This window comes from Pseudochaenichthys georgianus, chromosome 20 (genome assembly GCF_902827115.2).
Source record: "Pseudochaenichthys georgianus chromosome 20, fPseGeo1.2, whole genome shotgun sequence".
Lineage (NCBI taxonomy): Eukaryota > Metazoa > Chordata > Actinopteri > Perciformes > Channichthyidae > Pseudochaenichthys > Pseudochaenichthys georgianus.
In genome coordinates, this window is record NC_047522.1 from 2,518,811 (window position 1) to 2,538,003 (window position 19,193).

General features: G+C 42.5%; 1 protein-coding gene across 1 annotated transcript in view; it reads right to left on the reverse strand.

Moving 5' to 3' along the window:
- The window catches only part of cntnap2a (contactin associated protein 2a), a 365,546-nt gene that overhangs the window by 141,729 nt on the left and 204,624 nt on the right, over window positions 1-19,193 (reverse strand). The window contains exons 5-9 of the mRNA XM_071206976.1: window positions 13,906-13,958; window positions 13,495-13,645; window positions 12,294-12,478; window positions 7,220-7,363; window positions 4,524-4,785 (exon numbers count right to left, since the gene is read on the reverse strand). Coding sequence (XP_071063077.1) covers window positions 4,524-4,785; window positions 7,220-7,363; window positions 12,294-12,478; window positions 13,495-13,645; window positions 13,906-13,958 — 795 coding nt within the window. The remainder of the gene's footprint in view (window positions 1-4,523; window positions 4,786-7,219; window positions 7,364-12,293; window positions 12,479-13,494; window positions 13,646-13,905; window positions 13,959-19,193) is intronic.

Genomic DNA, 19,193 nt, shown 5'->3' on the forward strand with positions numbered 1-19,193 from the left:
CCCCTCTATAACCAAGGCGTTTAATAAAACTAACACATGAGTGATGAGAGCAGAAGAGAAGGGAGTTAATGAGTAAGTAAAAGCAAAGAGATGGGAAGATTAGATCAGAGTCCCTGCAGGAATCACAATGAAGTGCTTGCATAATGCACACGGACACACGCGCGCATACACACCTCTACACACACACACACACACACACATACACACACACACACACACGCACGCACACACACCTCTACACGCACGTATACGCACACACACACACCTCTACACACACACACACACACACACACACACACACACACACACACGCACACACCTCTACACACACGCACGCACACACACCTCTACACGCACGTATACGCACACACACACACACCTCTACACACACACACACACACACACACACACACACACCTCTACACACACGCACACACACACCACACCACACACACCATACACACCAGGCACGCACACACACCACACACACACACCTCTACACACACACACACACACACACACACACACACACACACACACACACACACACACACACACACACACACACCCTCTACACACACACACACACACACACACACACACACACACACCACACACACACACACACACACACACACACACACACACACACACACACACACACACACACACACACACACACACACTCTCTAATCTAGAGTATTTCCTCAAAGGCCTCCCCCTGTCTCTCTGCCTGAGAAGAGGAAGAGGATGAAATGGTAGATGTTTCCTCAAAGGAGAGAAGAGCACATTTACGAAGGTCACACACAGACAGACACACACACACACACACACACACACACACACACACACACACACACACACACACACACACACACACACACACACACACACACACACACACACACACACACACCTACACACACACACCTCTACACACACACACCTCTACACACACACACACACACACACACACACACACACACACACACACACACACACACACACACACACACACACACACACACACACACACACACACACACACACACACACACACACACACACACACACACACACACACACACACTGTCTACTGTACCCATAGCTCTCATTCATAGAGAAAAAGGACCTGTAATGAGCTGGGACCCACCGTGGACAGAATGAGGTTATGAAGAGATATGCAGGTGGTTTGTTCTGCCATCAGACATGAAGCTTTCATTTTCCAGCTCCTATCCTTCATCCAACCCTCGCTTTGTTTTCACTTGGGCTTTGCAGAAAACCCTTCGGAGATTACAAGCTGGTAGTGTGGAGGTAATGTTTCTTATACTTAAGCACTAGACAGAGTGAGGCAGGCAGTGTTTTTTGTGGAATGCCAGACATTATTTAGTCGCCTTGCTTTTATCCTCCAACTCTGAGAAAAACAACTTTCTGGGTCTGTGTGGCTTGTTAGATGTTTTGTTTTTAGGCTCTCAGTGATTCAATCTCACTGATCTTTTGTACAAAACAGCAGGGAAAAACGACATGCAAGCTGCTAAATATTGTGCCCCTTCTTATTGGAAACGATAGTGCTTGATATTCCTTCGCTTCAAAGATTTGATATTCATGAGAACAACATATGGAAAGCTTTAAACGCTACAAAAAATGTCTGAGGCTCTAAAAAGAGGTGCATAACACATATATGGTCATCCATGTATTTATCTTAGTGCACTCAGCTCTCTGCTATGTTGTACACATAGCCGCAAACTAGGGTTCTCATTCTTATTGCAACTCAAGAGCTTGCAACCACTTCACTCTAAAGCAAGTTATTTGATTCATATATGTGGTCATTAATGTCTCCATCCTGCACGGGTTGCAGATCAGTGGAGTATTTCAGTCTGGTTCTACCTTGCAGCAGATGCGTGATTATATGGGAATAAGCTGTCGCTAAATAGCTTCATAAGCAATCTATCCCCACTGGGAGAAGAACACTGGATTGTGTAGTCTCCATACGATCCTCTCTCTCTCCTTAGTGTGTGCACATCTGCCAGTGTCTATTTGCATTAGGAGGGACTAAGCATTTCATTACAAGTGTACCGTGCTCCCACTGTGTCATCGGAGCCAGTGCGGCTTCCTTTCTGAGATGCAAGTATCAGAATCAGAGGAAGTATGTTTGTGCGTGTGAGTCTGTGTTTGGGCGGCTGTACATTCCAGTAATAGTGATGTAATCGCAGGCTCAAGCCCAATTAGCCTAGAGGGTGACTCTGTAATAATCCCTACCCCTGGGCATAATGGCCTATTAAAGCAGCACAGGACAGAATAAATGAGTATGTCTAAGGAAAGTGAAAGAAGGGGGGAGATGGGAGGAGAGGTAGGGTGTACCATTTAAGCGAGGGTATAATAGACGCGTAGGATAGGAAGAATGGAAAAAATACTTCTTCTTAAAACATTTCTGTGCATTTCAGTGTGATTTTGAAAATGTTAATTGTTCTACAGCATTTCATTTAAATATGAAACCAGGCGGTCATTGCACTTGGGCCGACATCATACTCTAATAACTTGTGTATTTAAGCATGTCTAAATGTGACAATTGTCTTAAATATCCCTAGTTTGAATTGTACATGTGTTGATTAGCATGCCACAACAAGCAACACATGTTGAAAAAAAAGTATAAAAAAAGTATTTGATTGACTGGAAAAGTGTCAAAATTGTTATATTTAAGTAGAATAATGAGTAAAGAATAAGAGGGTTAAAAAGTCTAAAACAATTGGCAGTAACACAAATTGTTCAAATTGAGAGTCCAGTGCACTATGTTTGTCAACTGGAGTACCGCAGGGCTCTGTATTGGGCCCAATTCTGTTTAGTATGTACATAAATGATCTGCCTTCTGTGTGTGGAGAATGTGATGTATTAATGTGCTGATGATACAGTTGTTTTTACTCATGGCAAAACCACAGAAGAGGCTGCTACCAAGGTCACTGATGTGTTGGAGAATATTACATCCTGGCTTAACAATAATTGTTTGCAACTAAATATCTCAAAGACAGTGTGTATGTTCTTCTCCTAGGGCCAAAGCATTATAACAAAACAAGATGTTTTCTTTTCTGGAAGGAGACTTCAGGTTGTCTCCGAGTACAAGTACTTAGGAGTACATATTGACACAAACCTCAATTTCAAAACCCATATCAAAAAGGTCTGCAATAAAGTAATGTTCAATCTGTCAAATTACAGATACATGAGAAACTTCCTATCATCTGCAGCAGCTAAACTATACCTTCACTCAATGGTCCTCTCCCACATCTACTACTGTCTGATCAGCTGGTCTAATGCACACTCTGCAGCTCTAAGGCCACTGGAATCACTGTATAAACAAGCACTCAAAACACGAGACAAAAAGCCATTCCGGTATCATCATTGTCACATTGTTAAAAAGTATAATCTGTTCATCTGGGAAAATCTCATAGTTTACAAAAACATCTGCTTAGTTTATAAGATCACTCGTGGGTTGGCTCCTCCTCCTCTGGCTGGCTGCATCAGCCTAAAGCCCACCTCAACCAGGGTTACTCGAGGTGCGGCTGGGGGAGACTGCACCATCCCATTTAGGAACAGCGCATTCAGCCAGGCTGTCTTTCATTCCACGCATCCCATCAATGGAATTCAATACCTCAACCAATAAGAGAATCCTCATCCGACTACACATTCAAGCACAGTGTTAAAAAGTGGCTCATTGAAAACCAACAGTGTCAGCACTGATGTGTGTGTGTGTGTGTGTGTGTGTGTGTGTGTGTGTGTGTGTGTGTGTGTGTGTGTGTGTGTGTGTGTGTGTGTGTGTGTGTGTGTGTGTGTGTGTGTGTGTGTGTGTGTGTGTGTGTGTGTGTGTGTGTGTGTGTGTGTGTGTGTGTGTGTGTGTGTGTGTGTGTGTGTGTGTGTGTGTGTGTGTGTACATGTATGAGTGTGTATTGTTAATGTTTTATTTATTTATTATCATGACTTGATCTTATCTGTATTCAGTGATGTCATCTATTGTAAATATGTACAATGGTATAACAATGTTGTGGTATTTGTATTATTGCTTTTAGGATGTCTATCACCATCTGGCGAAGGGACTATCGATGAAAACTAGCCTAATTCGAGTACTTTTACATGTTTTTAATATGTTGATTAATGTACACTGTCCCTTGTTTTAAATAAATCAATTCAACAGTAAGTGCACTTCCTGTATGCGAATGCTGGTGAACTTCTCCAGCAAGTTTCCAAATATAGACATGACCTAACTGTACCAAACAAGCTTTAAAATAACCCTATGCAAATAGAATATGTAAGAAAGCTGTTTAGCTGTCCAGACTCCAACCCTGTATGCATGGATTTCAGTGAAACGCCAACATTATTCTTGTTTTGTGTCGGAGTAATACTTTGAATTCAACAGGAAATACAACGGGACAAGCATCACGACTTGGTAATGATTGTGGATTTCTTTTGTTAAACTAATTGGCTTCTCACTTAAGTTGTGTGTCATGTCTTAATGTACCTGTAGACAGACTCACCTGATGATAGGTCGACTCGCTGGTTTCCGGTCTCCTGCGTCACGTTCAGATGAACCCCCACCTTGCTGTCCTCCAGAGAGATCTCCAGCGTGCCGTCGTCCAGATTACTGAACAAGAGGAGCCCTTCGGGGTTCCAGGTACGAAACTGGAAGCTGACAGATAAAGTGTCGTGATTGGCTCGTCCCGGCAGCTGCAGGAAGCTGGTGGCGTTGAAGAACACCGGGAAGGAGTGTGTCTCCACGCAGAAGAAGGACAGGTTGCGCTGTGGAGACACCGGCAAAGAGAGGTCATTCAAAGTTATGAATTGGTCTTCAGAGCGAAAATAAAGCTAATCCCTTGAGTGTGGGAAGGTGTTTGGACTTTTTAAAAGCCTCAACACTTTAGGAAATCGTGTTTTTATTAGCCAGGCCTTTGTTGCTTTGAATCTCCTGCCCACTAACCTTCAGATGCTCCATTGAAGCTACATTCAATGACTGATGTTGCGTGTAAGCATCAGAATAATGTCTCCTCTTCTTTGAAACCAGGGTTGAACAGTAACCTCGCTGGTGTGGGTGTGTGTGTGTGTGTGTGTGTGTGTGTGTGTGTGTGTGTGTGCAGGCGAAAACAAACTCTACTGTGGATTTTAGGGACTAATTACCTTCGAGCTTCTCCAAACGTGTGCTTTTAATCAAATCATTACCAAGCACACACTATTGAGCTGCCTTACCACCTAGAGATACTTCCTGATTCCCTCTGTCTGTTTGTGAGATTTGAGAGCAGATCTGTTTTGATTAGAAAGGCGGCGCTTAGTCATCAGAGGGAATTAGAGGTGCAGCTTTAACGAACTTGATTAGTGTCTCCATTTGTTATATCAGTTCACTAGAGACTGCACTTGATATACTGGCTCTCACCTGTTAAGGAAGACGTAGATAGAAGTGCTTTAAAGTCTATCAAATCGTGTTGTGAAACTAATCTGAAGGATGGCAAGACACTTAAACCAAAGAAATGATGGCGGCTTTTGTTGGCGGCTAGCCCTGCACACGGACACATCTGTGTTCTTAAAGTATCTGCACAATGTGACATGCTAACCTTAATAGCGTCTCCCTACTTGAACGTGTTTGAAAAGGTAATATGTAACATTTGGTGCAGCATTGTCCCTTTTCTATGCAAATGAGGCTCATCAGAGCTAATAGTCAAACACATTAACAGTGAAATGATGAGCTTCTTTCGAGGAAAGTGTGGTTACTGAAGTGCATCCGTACGGAGGGTCACTCACGCCCAGACTTTCCAGAGATCATGGTTTATTAAAACTCATTATTTATTTATATTTGTCTCTGCCTATTGTTCTGCTTCTGTGTTTTGGGGCAAATGTGTTGATAATACTTTGCTACATGGATGATTGCAGTCAGAAGCAAAGAAGGGTAAATTACGCTTAGCATGTTTGGACGGATTGGAAGTAGTGCTAAACTCATGTTACATTACATTGCATTTAGCTGACGCTTTTATCCAAAGCGACTTACAATAAGTACATTCGACCAGGAAGACACAACCTTGAAGAAAACAGAATCATATAAGAACATCGGGTTTCAAAGAGCCAATCATTTCAAGTGCTACTCAACTGGCTATAGATAAGCCAGTCCTTTATTAGCATATAAGTGCTCTGTTAGCAGTTCTTTGTTAGTCATTCTATCGCTCGAAGTGGAGTCGAAAGAGATGAGTTTTCAGTCTGCGCCGGAAGGTGTGTAAGCTTTCTGCTGTCCTGATGTCAATGGGGAGCTCATTCCACCATCTTGGAGCCAGGATAGCAAACCCACGTGTTTTTGCTGATGGGAACTTGGGTCCCCCTCGCAGCGAGGGTGCAGCGAGTCGTTTGGCTGATGCAGAGCGTAGAGAACGCGCTGGGGTATACGGTTTAACCATGTCCTGGATGTAGGAAGGGCCAGATCCATTCGCAGCATGGTACGCAGGTACCAGTGTCTTGAAGTGGATTCTAGCAGTTACCGGAAGCCAGTGAAGGGAGCGGAGGAGCGGAGTGGTGTGGGAACATTTAGGAAGGTTGAAGACCAGACGAGCCGCTGCATTCTGGATGAGCTGCAGAGGTCGGATGGCACATGCAGGTAGACCAGCCAGGAGGGAGTTGCAGTAGTCTAGGCGTGAGCTGACGAGAGCCTGGACCAGAACCTGCGTGGCTTTCTGGGTCAGCTGGGGACGCATCCTCCTGATGTTGTAGAGCGTGTATCTGCAGCAGCGGGTTGTAGCAGCGATGTTTGCAGTGAAGGACAGGTTGTTGCTATCAGAGCCCGCAATCCACTCTTTGGGATCTTGTTGGGAATGTGCCGGACTCACACCAGTAATTATCAAGATACCGTGCATGGATTTGCTAAGTAAAGGTCGCTTATTCTGTATGGATGTGTTGAAAACAAACGGTTCCAGCGGTTGCAGTGGAATTAGGTCGTTACAGGTTGCAGTAAAATGGCACACAGATATGGAGAGAGAGCACGACACGCGGAGAGGCCACCGATGGGTCAGATGTATCTGATTAATTATGAATCTGTTCAACTATTTGGGTACGGTGAATTATGTGCCCTCTCACTCAGGTCAGATACAGACTTAGTGTGACAATTATGAGCATGTTCCGTTGTCAGCTGCGGTGTGAGCATGTTATTTCAAGCATTTTAGATTTATAGTTACAGTTGGTAACGGCACATTTCTCTTACAAAGCTGGACGTGTCTATCTTCTTCCTGCGGGCCAGGTCTGTGATGTTGTCTCCGTTGTAGTTGATGCTCTCCATGCAGCCTTTAAAGTTCTTCCTCCCGGCTCCAACGGGCTTTCCACTGTACGGCATCCCACCAAAACTCAACTGTGGAAGAACAGAGGGCAAACATACACATAAGGATGTTGTATCATTCATTTGCGACAAGCTTACTTGGAGAATATTCCCAAATGTATGTTTAGCCATTTCCAAGGGATGACAGTAGCAACGTATCATGCCAATAGAGATTATTCATTGTTTTTGTATGAGAGTGGGGGAGAAAAATACATTGGCTATACCTTAAGGCTTTATTTCTTCCTTATGCATAAGGTGCCATACTTACCAAAGGAAAAGAGATAGTGCTGTTTCATTCTTCCACATTAAAACCCCCTTCATGTACTTTTTTTTTAATGAAATCCTTGACGTGTACAGCATTGAGTTTGTCACTTCTGATTAAATGTTAAATAAACTCACCACAAAAACTACCTTGTACCGATTTTATTATTGAGTCGAGCCAGCCGGTTCAGATTCACTCCTCTGATATTATGTGTACGACAGTTAGTGTCAACCAAACATTAAATCCCAGCATATTAGGTCTGCATAACAAGGACACAACGGACACACCCTAATATAATTACTTTTTAACCAAACACCTTGATATCAGCATATGTGCATGATATGTATACAATATGACTGCTGGAGCAGTGCAAGCATCAAAGGAAGGGGCGGTGTGTGAGGAGCAGATGTGATGAGAGGAGAGGCTAATAAACATCTGCTGGGAAGCACTGAAGGACACACAGCTGATGAGAATGTAAAATGCGTGCATATTTTTGTGTTTAAGAACATGTGTTTTTTTTCAGACAGAGCCCTAAGCGAATCCAAGTTGATGTGCAATTACCAGTCGATATGTGTGTGTGTGTGTGTGTGTGTGTGTGTGTGTGTGTGTGTGTGTGTGTGTGTGTGTGTGTGTGTGTGTGTGTGTGTGTGTGTGTGTGTGTGTGTGTGTGTGTGTGTGTGTGTGTGTGTGTGTTATTGTCTGTGTCTGCAGTGACGATCCAGCAGTCTTAGTAATTACTGCCAAGGGTGGACACAAATGGATTCAGACATTTACTTTACAGGCTTAAATAGGAACAGAAAACACACACACACACACACACACACACACACACACACACACACACACACACACACACACACACACACGATGGAGTGTGTAGACTAGTTGGAGTACAGTGGTACTTTGAGTCACAATTTCTCTATGTGTGGAGAGACCCAGCCACGCAATAACACTGCACAGGATCCATTTAGGGTTTTACACACAAACACATGCACTAAAAACACACACACATACACTAAAAAACACACACACAAATCCTCCTGTTATATAGATTTCCCTGAAAACCCCTAATTCAACAGTTGAATTGGACTGTGCTTTGTCTTGCCCTATGTGTCAGTCTCCTATTTGGCACGGGAACCGATCAGCCATATCAGCAATATCTGCTCGAGGTCACACACAGACATATTAATGCACACACACACAAACGTACGCATACTAGTGCTGGAGCGACGCGTCGACTTCAAAATATCGTCGACGACATATTTCCGCGTCGACGCGTCGCTACACACACGTGGGTGTGTAAACAAAGCAACAAGCCGTTCGCAATCGCACTTCAAACACAATGGAGACTGAAACGGCTACCAACTCCTCCTCACAGGATTGCGCATGAAGCCCTCAAACGAAAACATCTCGCCCTAGGTCTTCAAAAGCATGGGAATATTTTAAAGTTAGTCCAAAACGCAAAGATATTGTCATTTGCAGTCTTTGCCAAATGGAGTTGGCATATCACACAAGCACAACGGCTATGTCGGAACATTTAAAGCGGCAGCTAGCTGTGGTGGCTACCATTAGCAGCTAGCATTTGCTCTCCGATTTTTACATACAAATGGAATTATGGATTATAAATTCAATATTTTTTTTATACATAGACGTTAAAAACCTATGGATTAACCGATTCAGCCGCGTTTTTTCTCGTTTTAATGCCATTGAACACGTCTTTTGATCAGATTGACAGCAACGGTGGTGAGACGATCTCCCTAGAAACTCTGTAAAGGTACGTGTTGTGATGACTGTATTTGCTTCCCCTGTCGCGAGTCCGGATCACTCAGTGATGATACTATATACCTACATAATCTGTGGAGTCTCAGCTTTAATCGGATATCTTGTATGTGCAGCTACGATAAGTAATAAGGGTACTTTTATCTTGAGTTCTGTGCCAATGTCCGTTAGCATTTTTCGCTCATGGGTCATTTAGATGCTTCTTATGAGACTTGTGTTTTGTTTTGGTAAACATGGTTTGTATCGGCAGTTAGCTGAGATTATTTCCGTTAATCTGGTATAACACATTAATAGTTTGTTAAATATTAAGATCCCCTGAGACACAGTATCGTGAAATATTTTTTTTTACATTACGTTTTTTTTACATTACGTTTTTTATGAATTGAACAACAGAAAAATAATCGTTAGATTAGTCGACTAATCGATCAAATAATCGCCCGATTAATCGTTTTCAAAATAATCGTTTCCCCCCAGCACTAACGCATACACACACATATAACCATTCTAAGCTCGACACAGGGATGCATTTCATGGCCATTATGCAATCCAAAATCAATTTCCTGTTTTAAGTATTGTTAGCTGAACCCTTTGCATGCCATTACTGAAAGACATTAATTATGTGAGTTTTATGGATGTGCATTATAGCCCAGGCTAAAACCAATATCCTGTGTTATCAATGCGCCGGGCAGGCGGGAAGGCCCAGCTGCAGTACCACCAGTGATGAGAACGTGTTTAAAAAGCATTTGTGAAAACAGAAGTGCGTAAGGATAGGGCAACGGGTGGAACACTGAGATCAAGTGGAGATAGAACGTTGGACGTGGCTTTATAGGTAATCATTTGTTGCCTATATATTTTCCAGGGAATTGTGTGACAGCACTTTCCTATGTTAAAGGAGATAAGAAAGGAAGCATTTAGAGAATTCAACCAACTCTGAGCATGGCTGCAGCTTGAACACGTAGGGGTATGTTCACCTTAATAGAAACCTTCATAAGCAAAAAAGACAATCCAACCTTAGCCATTGTCCCCACTGGGTTTAGTCACAGCCAGGGCAGGCTCCAGTGTATGCATTGTGTGTTTCCCAGTTCCCCTGTGTGTGCTCTGCTCTCCTGAGAGTGTGTGTGTGGGTGTTCTCTTGCTCTCACTCTCCTGGCTCCAATATCCCTGCTCAACCTGCTATCAATCTTCTCCTCACCCCTCTCACTCTCCCTGCTCCTCCAACACTCCTGCAATCAGCTCATAATCTCGGTAGCACATCGCCGGCTCCTCCACCTCTTCCTCTCTGTGCCGGTCTTTCTCTCCTCCCCTGTGGTAGTCACTTCCTTCAGGCCTCGCTCGTCGAGTTAAATCTGAGTACTTGTAGTTGTGTGGATTGGATTCCCAGTCAGACTTGAACTCTTCTTTCCCCCTGTGCCTCGGGATCATCCGCCTTCATGCCTGCCTTGGTTAACCATCTTCCCCTTTCCACTCACCCACCAGTCCCTGCTGACCTGCAATAAACCTCCTTAAACTGATCCTGCCTCTGTGTGAGTTCTTCCATCCTATCGTAACAGTTTGAAATTATCGGACAGTGCTTAGATTTGATCTGAGAACTGCTCACCTCAGCAGATATTCAGCATGTTGTGCTGAATATAAGAACTGCCCAAGGCTCCTGAACAAGAATCCTCACCTCCATCATTATGTTCCAAAAATCACAACAGCTCAGACATTAATGAAAGGACGCATGCGAGGTGGTTCAGGGCGACTGCTAAAGTGCATCGCTACACTCCATGTGGCGTGCTCGTCTCTTTTTTAAAGCTGTACTGCTGCTCTGACTTTCTGCTTGAAGCTCCATCACGTCCACCCCTGCTTCCACGTGTAGGCTGTGAGCAGAAGTTAACCGAGAGGGGAAGCTGGTGTTATTGAGTTTCCTTCTGTGAAGGCATGAGTTTCGAGCCTCACAGCCAAATATCAGCGTTGCACATATTCACATAAATATCCTTCCAAACTAGGATGGGACTAAAATATACATCACCTGAGAAGAAGATGAGTCAGCGATGTGTGTGTCAGTGCTCAGGCTGCTGACATGCTGTCATGTTGTAACAGCTAACAGGCAGTTAATACATCTTTGAAAAGCCTCATGTATCTTTAATTATAGCAGTCCTTTATGTGTGTAATATCTGTTATTTTACACAACTTTGTATGACTTTACTATCCTAAAAAACACATCAAAATGTGCACAGTCATGCAAAGTCAAATGTCTCAACTTTTTTTCTTTGACCACCGACATACTGTACATGCCACCCATCTGTATTAACCAATTGCATTTCCTCATGATCATTAACCTGCAGAAATACGCAGGCATGGCAGCACTGTCACATTCCTGCAATGTTTTTGTCCCAGTAATGCATGCAATCTCACACAAGCACCAACCCCGCTTCACATTTGCACAAGCAGTTTTGTTTGGAGCCAGGAAATGACCAAATAAAACATGGACAATGACAAAAAATGGTGGCTTTGCCCTTCACGTTGACGCCCTGCTTACCCTATCATCTGTTCCTAGCAAAGCCATCACACTTACAATCATCACTCAGGCAGATCTGAGGTAGCTGAATACATCGGCTGACATTTTAGCTTCTTCCACACTCTGCCGGTTCCTTTCTCATAATTGAGCTCACCCATGAGTCATGACTGCCTATCAATGAACACCTGTTGAATCCTCCGACACTCAAAGGTTTGATGATGTCGAGCGGATATGTCTTTTAGAGAAATAGATGTAGTGCGTGCAGTTAAGTAGCAAAAGCTTTGTACAGCTGTAGCTAACACATGTAACCTCCCAGTCATCTGTTCAATGCATGTGTATGCCATGTTGGATTATTTCCTTCATGGAATTCAAAGGGGAAAGTACATATGTTATTCACATCCACGCCTCTGAGGGCCTCGTACCTCATAGTCCAAATCGAGGTGGTCAAACTCTCCGTTGGTCCTGAAGTGCTGAGTGTGTCGGTCCAGAGTGAAGTTGACGTTACGTCGGTAGCGTTCGATCACCACTGAGTGCCAGTGGTTGTCGTCCAGGAGGCTGCCAGTGGTCACAGAGGTGTGACCCAGGATGGAGCCGTACTGATTACTGCCTGCAGTAAACATAATAATGATATGTTACAGAAATATATCAGGTGTGATAGAGGTGTCCTTTTGTTCTAAACACTATAATTAGATCTTAAGGACTACATTTGAATGAGAGTTCTCTGGCAAGGCAAAAGGTAAATTGACCTATACATAGGTTTCCTGGAAAATGTGCACATATTTATGTATTTATTCACAACTATTGAATATATGAAGGTTCACAAGCTGATTCAAATTGAATATGCTTTTTCCTGCCAATATTATCCCACCAGAAAGTGCAGTCGGTTGTTACTACAGGTCTATGCAGTGGTTGTGTGTGTTTGTGCGTGTGCGTGTGTTTGTGCGTGTGTGTGTGTGTGTGTGTGTGTGTGTGTGTGTGTGTGTGTGTGTGTGTGTGTGTGTGTGTGTGCATGCATGTATGTGTGTGTGTGTTTGTGCGTGTGTGTGTGTGTGTGTGTGTGCATGCATGTATGTGTGTGTGTGTGTGTGTGTGTGTGTGTGTGTGTGTGTGTGTGTGTGTGTGTGTGTGTGTGTGTGAGTGTGTGTGTGTGTGTGTGTGTGTGTGTGTGTGTGCGTGTGTGTGTGTGTGTGTGTGTGTGTGTGTGTGTGTGTGTGTGTGTGTGTGTGTGTGTGTGTGTGTGTGTGTGTGTGTGTGTGTGTGAGGCATGATTAAAGGTTACAGAGAGCTGTCAGCACCACAGCTGGTGGACGGAGAGTGATGTGCACGCACTTATGGATTGAACGCATTGAGAGGCAGGGCATTCATCTAGATTACAAAAGTTTAGCGTTATTGCTAAGCCTATAATGATGCTATTATTCGTATGACCTTTCAAATTGTTTCATTCGACTAAAGGCAATCCAAGGATCAGAGCAGTACTGTGTATAGCTTGGCTTTAGACTTATCACCACTGCAAGAGTTGTGACTTCACTAATGTAATACTAAGTCAGCTACGTTACACATATCCTAGCAAGAGGGTCAGCCTTCCTTTGCATTTCTTTGTCAAAACAAAAGAGTGTTTCTGACCCAGGTTGATCTGCATCAGCAGCTTGGCCATGCGCAGCTCCAGAGTGATGTAGTCCCCCTGCTGGCCCTCCCCGTGGAGAATCACTCCCTCACTCTCTGACGTCTTGAACCTCAGTGCGATCACATCTTTGATGATCTTCATCTTCTTCACCTGCACACAAGTGACAAAACCACATGAACCCCACAGAGCGGGAAAACACCACAGGTGGCTTTTTGACAGCTAAAGAAACGTAGAAAGAAAATATGAAAACAAACTTTCTTTAATTTACTGCAAAACAAGAACGCCTTCACTCTGCCAGATCTCCCATGAATGAGTTCCCATCACATTGCTATTTGTTAATATTTAAGACTAGAATCATTTTGCTATTGTGACTTAAAAAGAACAACAATACCAAGTAACTAATGCAGTACCTTAAAACGATATGAGATCACACCCAGTCCATCAAAGTTGATCACACCGGCCCCTAAAAAAGACAAAGTAAACAGTTAGAAATAGTAGAGAAGCTAACAGATGGTAAACGCCAGGGACATTAATAGTGCAACAGTAGTACAGTGCGTGTGTAGGTGGATTGCAGGTGTGTGTGTGTGTGTGTGTGTGTGTGTGTGTGTGTGTGTGTATGTGTGTCAGTGGGGGTGCATGTTAGCCTAGAAAGAAAGCATCGTCAGGTGTGCTAACAGGGACGTGCACAGACATTTGGAGGGGCTATTGCTCTAAACTGGAAAAAGGGCACCCCCCCCCGAAAAAAAATATAAGAACAAAACAATTATTACATCAACTAATTTGAACAGTAATTCCCATCATCCTCTCATAACAAAATAAGCTAAGGCAAATACTTGCATTCGGTGACTTGATTTTTAAAATGAAAACCAGGGACATGTTTTGTTTTGAGGTCCATATCTCATTAAAAATATCTAATGTTAGAAACTACTAAAGAAAAAATGGGGACAATCAATGTAGTTTGACCATTGCAGACATACTGATAAAATAGGGCTTCTATAATTACCTTAAATAAACTCACTAATTAATGAAACCAGTTCAATACGCATTATCCTTATTATTCTTTATAAGCGCAGTAATGTGTAAGGCAGGCCTATTCAACTAGCGGCCGAATCAGGCCCTTCAGAACTGTTTTCTGGCCCACAAGAGGTTGCCTGCAAATCGAAATGGCATATAGCATAAATAAAACTAATGTCTGATCACACTAAATCCGACGATGCAGCGAAAACGCTGGTTTTTCCATTCATTTGAATGATTTTGAATTAATTATTCTGCCTGCCGCGCTCTGCTCATTAAAAAAAAAACCCGCACTGTGTCCGCACTTGTCATTGGCTCAGTCAAACTCACGTTACACACTAGGTTCGCGGGCCACAGAGAAAGTACTTAATTAACAGCTTCAAGATGTCTCTCTCCAAGCCCAAGAAACGTAAAGTTAATTCGGAAAATTGCCAATTCTAGAATGAATGGACTGACAAATATGTATTTACTTTGCCAGCCGCAACAAGTAATATACCGGTGTGTTTATTGTGCAACGAAAGTATATCCGTGATGAAAGAATACAACGTAAAGCGATACTACAACTCAAATCACGGCTCGTTTTCTGCCAGTGTTCCCGTGGGCTCAGAGGAACGGAGAAGGAAAGTACAGGGACTGCGAGCATCATTTGAACGGAGTCAAGTGGCCAACAATGAGAAAGGTGGCCTTGCTTATACTGACAATGTTTGGATCTACCTATACTTGTGAGTCTAGCTTTTCTCATATGAATGCCATCAAAACGAGGGCACGCTGCTCCATGACCAATGAGAAGTTGCACAAGTCTCTCAGGATGGCTCTTACCACTTATGCTAAACTATGCTGAAATAGCTAAATCAAGGCAGTGTCATTTCTCTCACTGACGCAAACAGGCTAAACATGACAGAAGTCTGATGCATGGTATGTATGCAGATCTGTTTTTATGGTCATTCTTTTTATGGTCATTCAAACAAGCATACTTACTGTTTCGAAAATTGTAAAAATGTTTCCAAGATATGAATGTTATTGTGATTCTGATGGCTATTGTTTTATTTGCATTTAGTATTACATTTTATGGACTTGTGTTGTCTTCAAAGCACCTTATGTATGCTTGGAAGTGTTGAGGATATTATACACAGGGCTACTTACTGTTAATGTGATGAATACTGTTGTATTATATTCATCTTGTTTTGTACATTAGTGGACATGGAAGTGTTGGGGAAAAACCTCATGTCTCCTTAGTTTTAAAGATGCAACATTTTGCACTTTTGTGTCAAGCCTTGTCACCGAAGCTTTCCTACTTTTGTATGGACTGGTTGCTTTCTGTAATGATTTATATTGATACAATTAAAGTAAAAAAAAAGGGATGCACTTGACTAGTTCATTTCATGTGTTAGTACCTATTAACACTACTGTAAGCAAGAGTTATGTGTAGTGATTCCTTGACAAAGTATTGTGTGGCCCACAAACCCCCAGGGATGTTCCTATTCGGCCCACTTGCTAATGAAGTTGAATAGCCCTGGTGTACGGTATCTAATTACTTATTTAGTATTCCATAACTTAATAACAGAGATGGTCAAATTAAAGTAGAGACATGGCAGAAATCCTACAATGAAGCGGGCAGTGAAGTGTTCTCTGAGAGGGCAATCAAGAGAAGAGAGCGAGCGGCCCCGTCGAGGGAGTTTACCATGCGGGCAATTACACGTAAGAAGAAGGAGAAGAAGAAGTACTTGTAGAAAAATGAAGCTGGTGTGTTTCCCGCAGCGAGACACTACTAATTGTGGGGGCTCATCATGTTGATTCGACCACAACAGAAAGAAAAAAAAAACCTCTCGCTCTCTCCAGAGGGGCAGGTCAGCCAACAAGGGGAAACGGTCCGTTGTCCGGGCAACAATATCCCGTACCTGTGCAGGTCCCTGTGTGCTAATATGCGAATAATAGATGAAAAGACTAATGGTTTGTGGAAATGTAATATTTTCTGCCAGCTTTATGCGTGGGAGGCTTGTGCATACCGGTTACTACTTGCTGCAATGGAGCTTTTATCGTTTCAAATGACGTTGTACCCCAGGCCTCTTTCACAGACGACATTTTGACGTGTCACAGTATGAAAAGCTCAGGTGTAAATAATACGATGAATGATGACTGAGTTCCATTAAGCGGCTTGTTTCAGGGTCCTGACATTATACACTCTGGCTCACTATCTGACATGGCTCACTGGGATAATTGAATACAACACAGCCACCGTTAATGTGAATAGTAACACCTGTGCTTTTGTTCTATTATGGCAAGTAAAATGTCTTCAGTAAAAAGGCCTGTATTAAAGGAAAAGTGTGGGATTTATGTAATGTTTTCCACATTCAAGAAAAGCAGTATGACAATGAGAAGATATGAACTAATTCTAAAAAGGTGTGGAACAATAAATCATGGGCGTTGCAAAAGGTATTAATGTTATACTTCCCATCATAAACCCACCAGGTGTTTTCACTTTTGACTAATTAGCTGCTGGGCTAATCATCCCTCATTGAAAACACCTGTGTGTGTGAGCTGTGTTTCAAGAATGTGAAACATAAAACAACGTATATATATATATATATCCAAATTACAGAAGCTAAACTGAAGGCAAGGCAAGTTTATTTAAATTATATAGCACCTTTCAACACAAGGCAATTCAAGGTGCTTTACAAAAAAAGGCATTTTAAAACAGTCGTTAAAAAGAAAAGATAATAAAATAAACATCAAATGAAAAAATACATGAATAAAAAGTTACAGTGCAGTTTAAGATGTGAATAGTTCACACAGAAGTTCCACTTTACTGAGGCCTTTCTTTAAGGTTTCTCCGAACATGAGCTGTGTACGCTTGTATGGCACATACACAGAGAAAAGCAGCCAGGACAAAGACCCCAGACACTGAGTCCCTGGGGTTTCTAGCCCCAAATGTTCATCGACCAAAAACGAAACACAACGGCTCAGTTTCAATTAAAAGCAGCGGCAAAAAGAAAAGTCTTCAGCCTGGATTTAAAAGTAGTCAGAGTTGCAGCGGACCGGCAGGTATCTGGGAGTCTGTTCCAGATATTTGGAGCATAATAACTGAACGCTCTCCATGTTTAGTTCTGACTCTGGGGACAGAAAGCTGACCAGTCCCTGAAGACCTGAGAGATCTGGATGGGTCATAATTTAGCAGGAGGTCAGAAATGTATTTTGGGCCTAAACCATTCAAAGCTTTATAAACCAGAAGCAGTATTTTGAAATCTATTCTTTGACACACAGGAAGCCAGTGTAAAGACTTCAGAGCACTTTCAACTAAGTATCAGTTGCTATGATTACAGAACATACAATATATTTGATTTACCTGCAGCAAAGCAACAGGAAAATTAAACGTAAATTGAAATTCAAATCTAAAAAAAGAGACACGGTGAAGGACGAGTAGATCGTCAGAAGAGAAATAAAGTGCAGTGCTTACTATCATTGTGAAAGTGTGTGTGTGTGTGTGTCTGTTTGCTTGTGGTAGGTAGAGTGTAGAGGCTTTTATATGATAACAGTCACACTGTACCTCACTCTTACTTCCTCTCTTGCTTTGTGACTTATATAACATTTATACAACTATGCAAAGCCTTTCATAATAAACACCTGGAGAGGGGGGGGGGAAATTACATCTGTTTCCTTTGTTCTAACTTCAGCGCTCCCCAGATGATCCCATGCTGCGTCTCTCCGTAGAAAGACGTGTTTCCTGCAGATCAAACCCATCCTGCAAACCCAAACTGATCTCTTGCTTTTTTTTTTTCTCGTTCTCCTTTTATTCGTCAACTTTCAAAAAACTTTTAAAGTTTCACAAGATGCTTTCGTATCTGTGTCATTTTGTGTTTTATATGTCTACAACATCTGTGTTGGCTTGTATGTCCAGATTGTCTTCATTTTCATACACAACTTGGTAAAAACAGGAATAATTCATCCCTTTTGATACGATGAACCTCAATCTTGTTCTTGCTCTACTTCTTTCCCTCCCTTTTCTTTTACTTTCTCCCTTTATATTTCCTTCCTTCTTTACCATGGTTGCCAACTAAATGACTGCTATCGTGTCAGCAGCGGGACCTTAGCATATATATAGGATATAGGATATATATACAATATATACAAATACACCAAAATTGGACAGAGTGAAAGAGTTGACATGCTGAAAGCCCAACCCCTGCAGGGGGGTCTGGGGGGATTGTCCCCCAGGAGATTTTTTGAAATACTAACATAAAATACACATTCTGGTACTCTCTTGAGAAGAAAAATAAATACATCTATTACTACACGACATATTTAAACAAATGAATGCCATTTCAGTTTTTTGTTACTTTGTTCTGAAAGCTGAACCTGCTGCTCCTCACAGAGAGAAGAGGGAAGAAGCTGTGAATTACTTTACATTGTGGATAAGGGTGGATAGCCCCCATTGTTCTGTGTGTCAACATGAAAGACAGCCCACACACCTATCAATCATTAAACCGTGGAGTCTTATTTCTATCAACACGTAATGTTGTATCGATGTATAGACAGCAAAAGTATTCTCCGTCGGGACTTCCTGCAACAACACCACGCCGTTATCTTGATTCTGATTGGCCAGAAGACATTATCAAAGATGTTCTATCGAGAAGACGATCACTACCTGACAACAGTTTTCAAAACCGTTTCTAGTCTTCGGTATTCT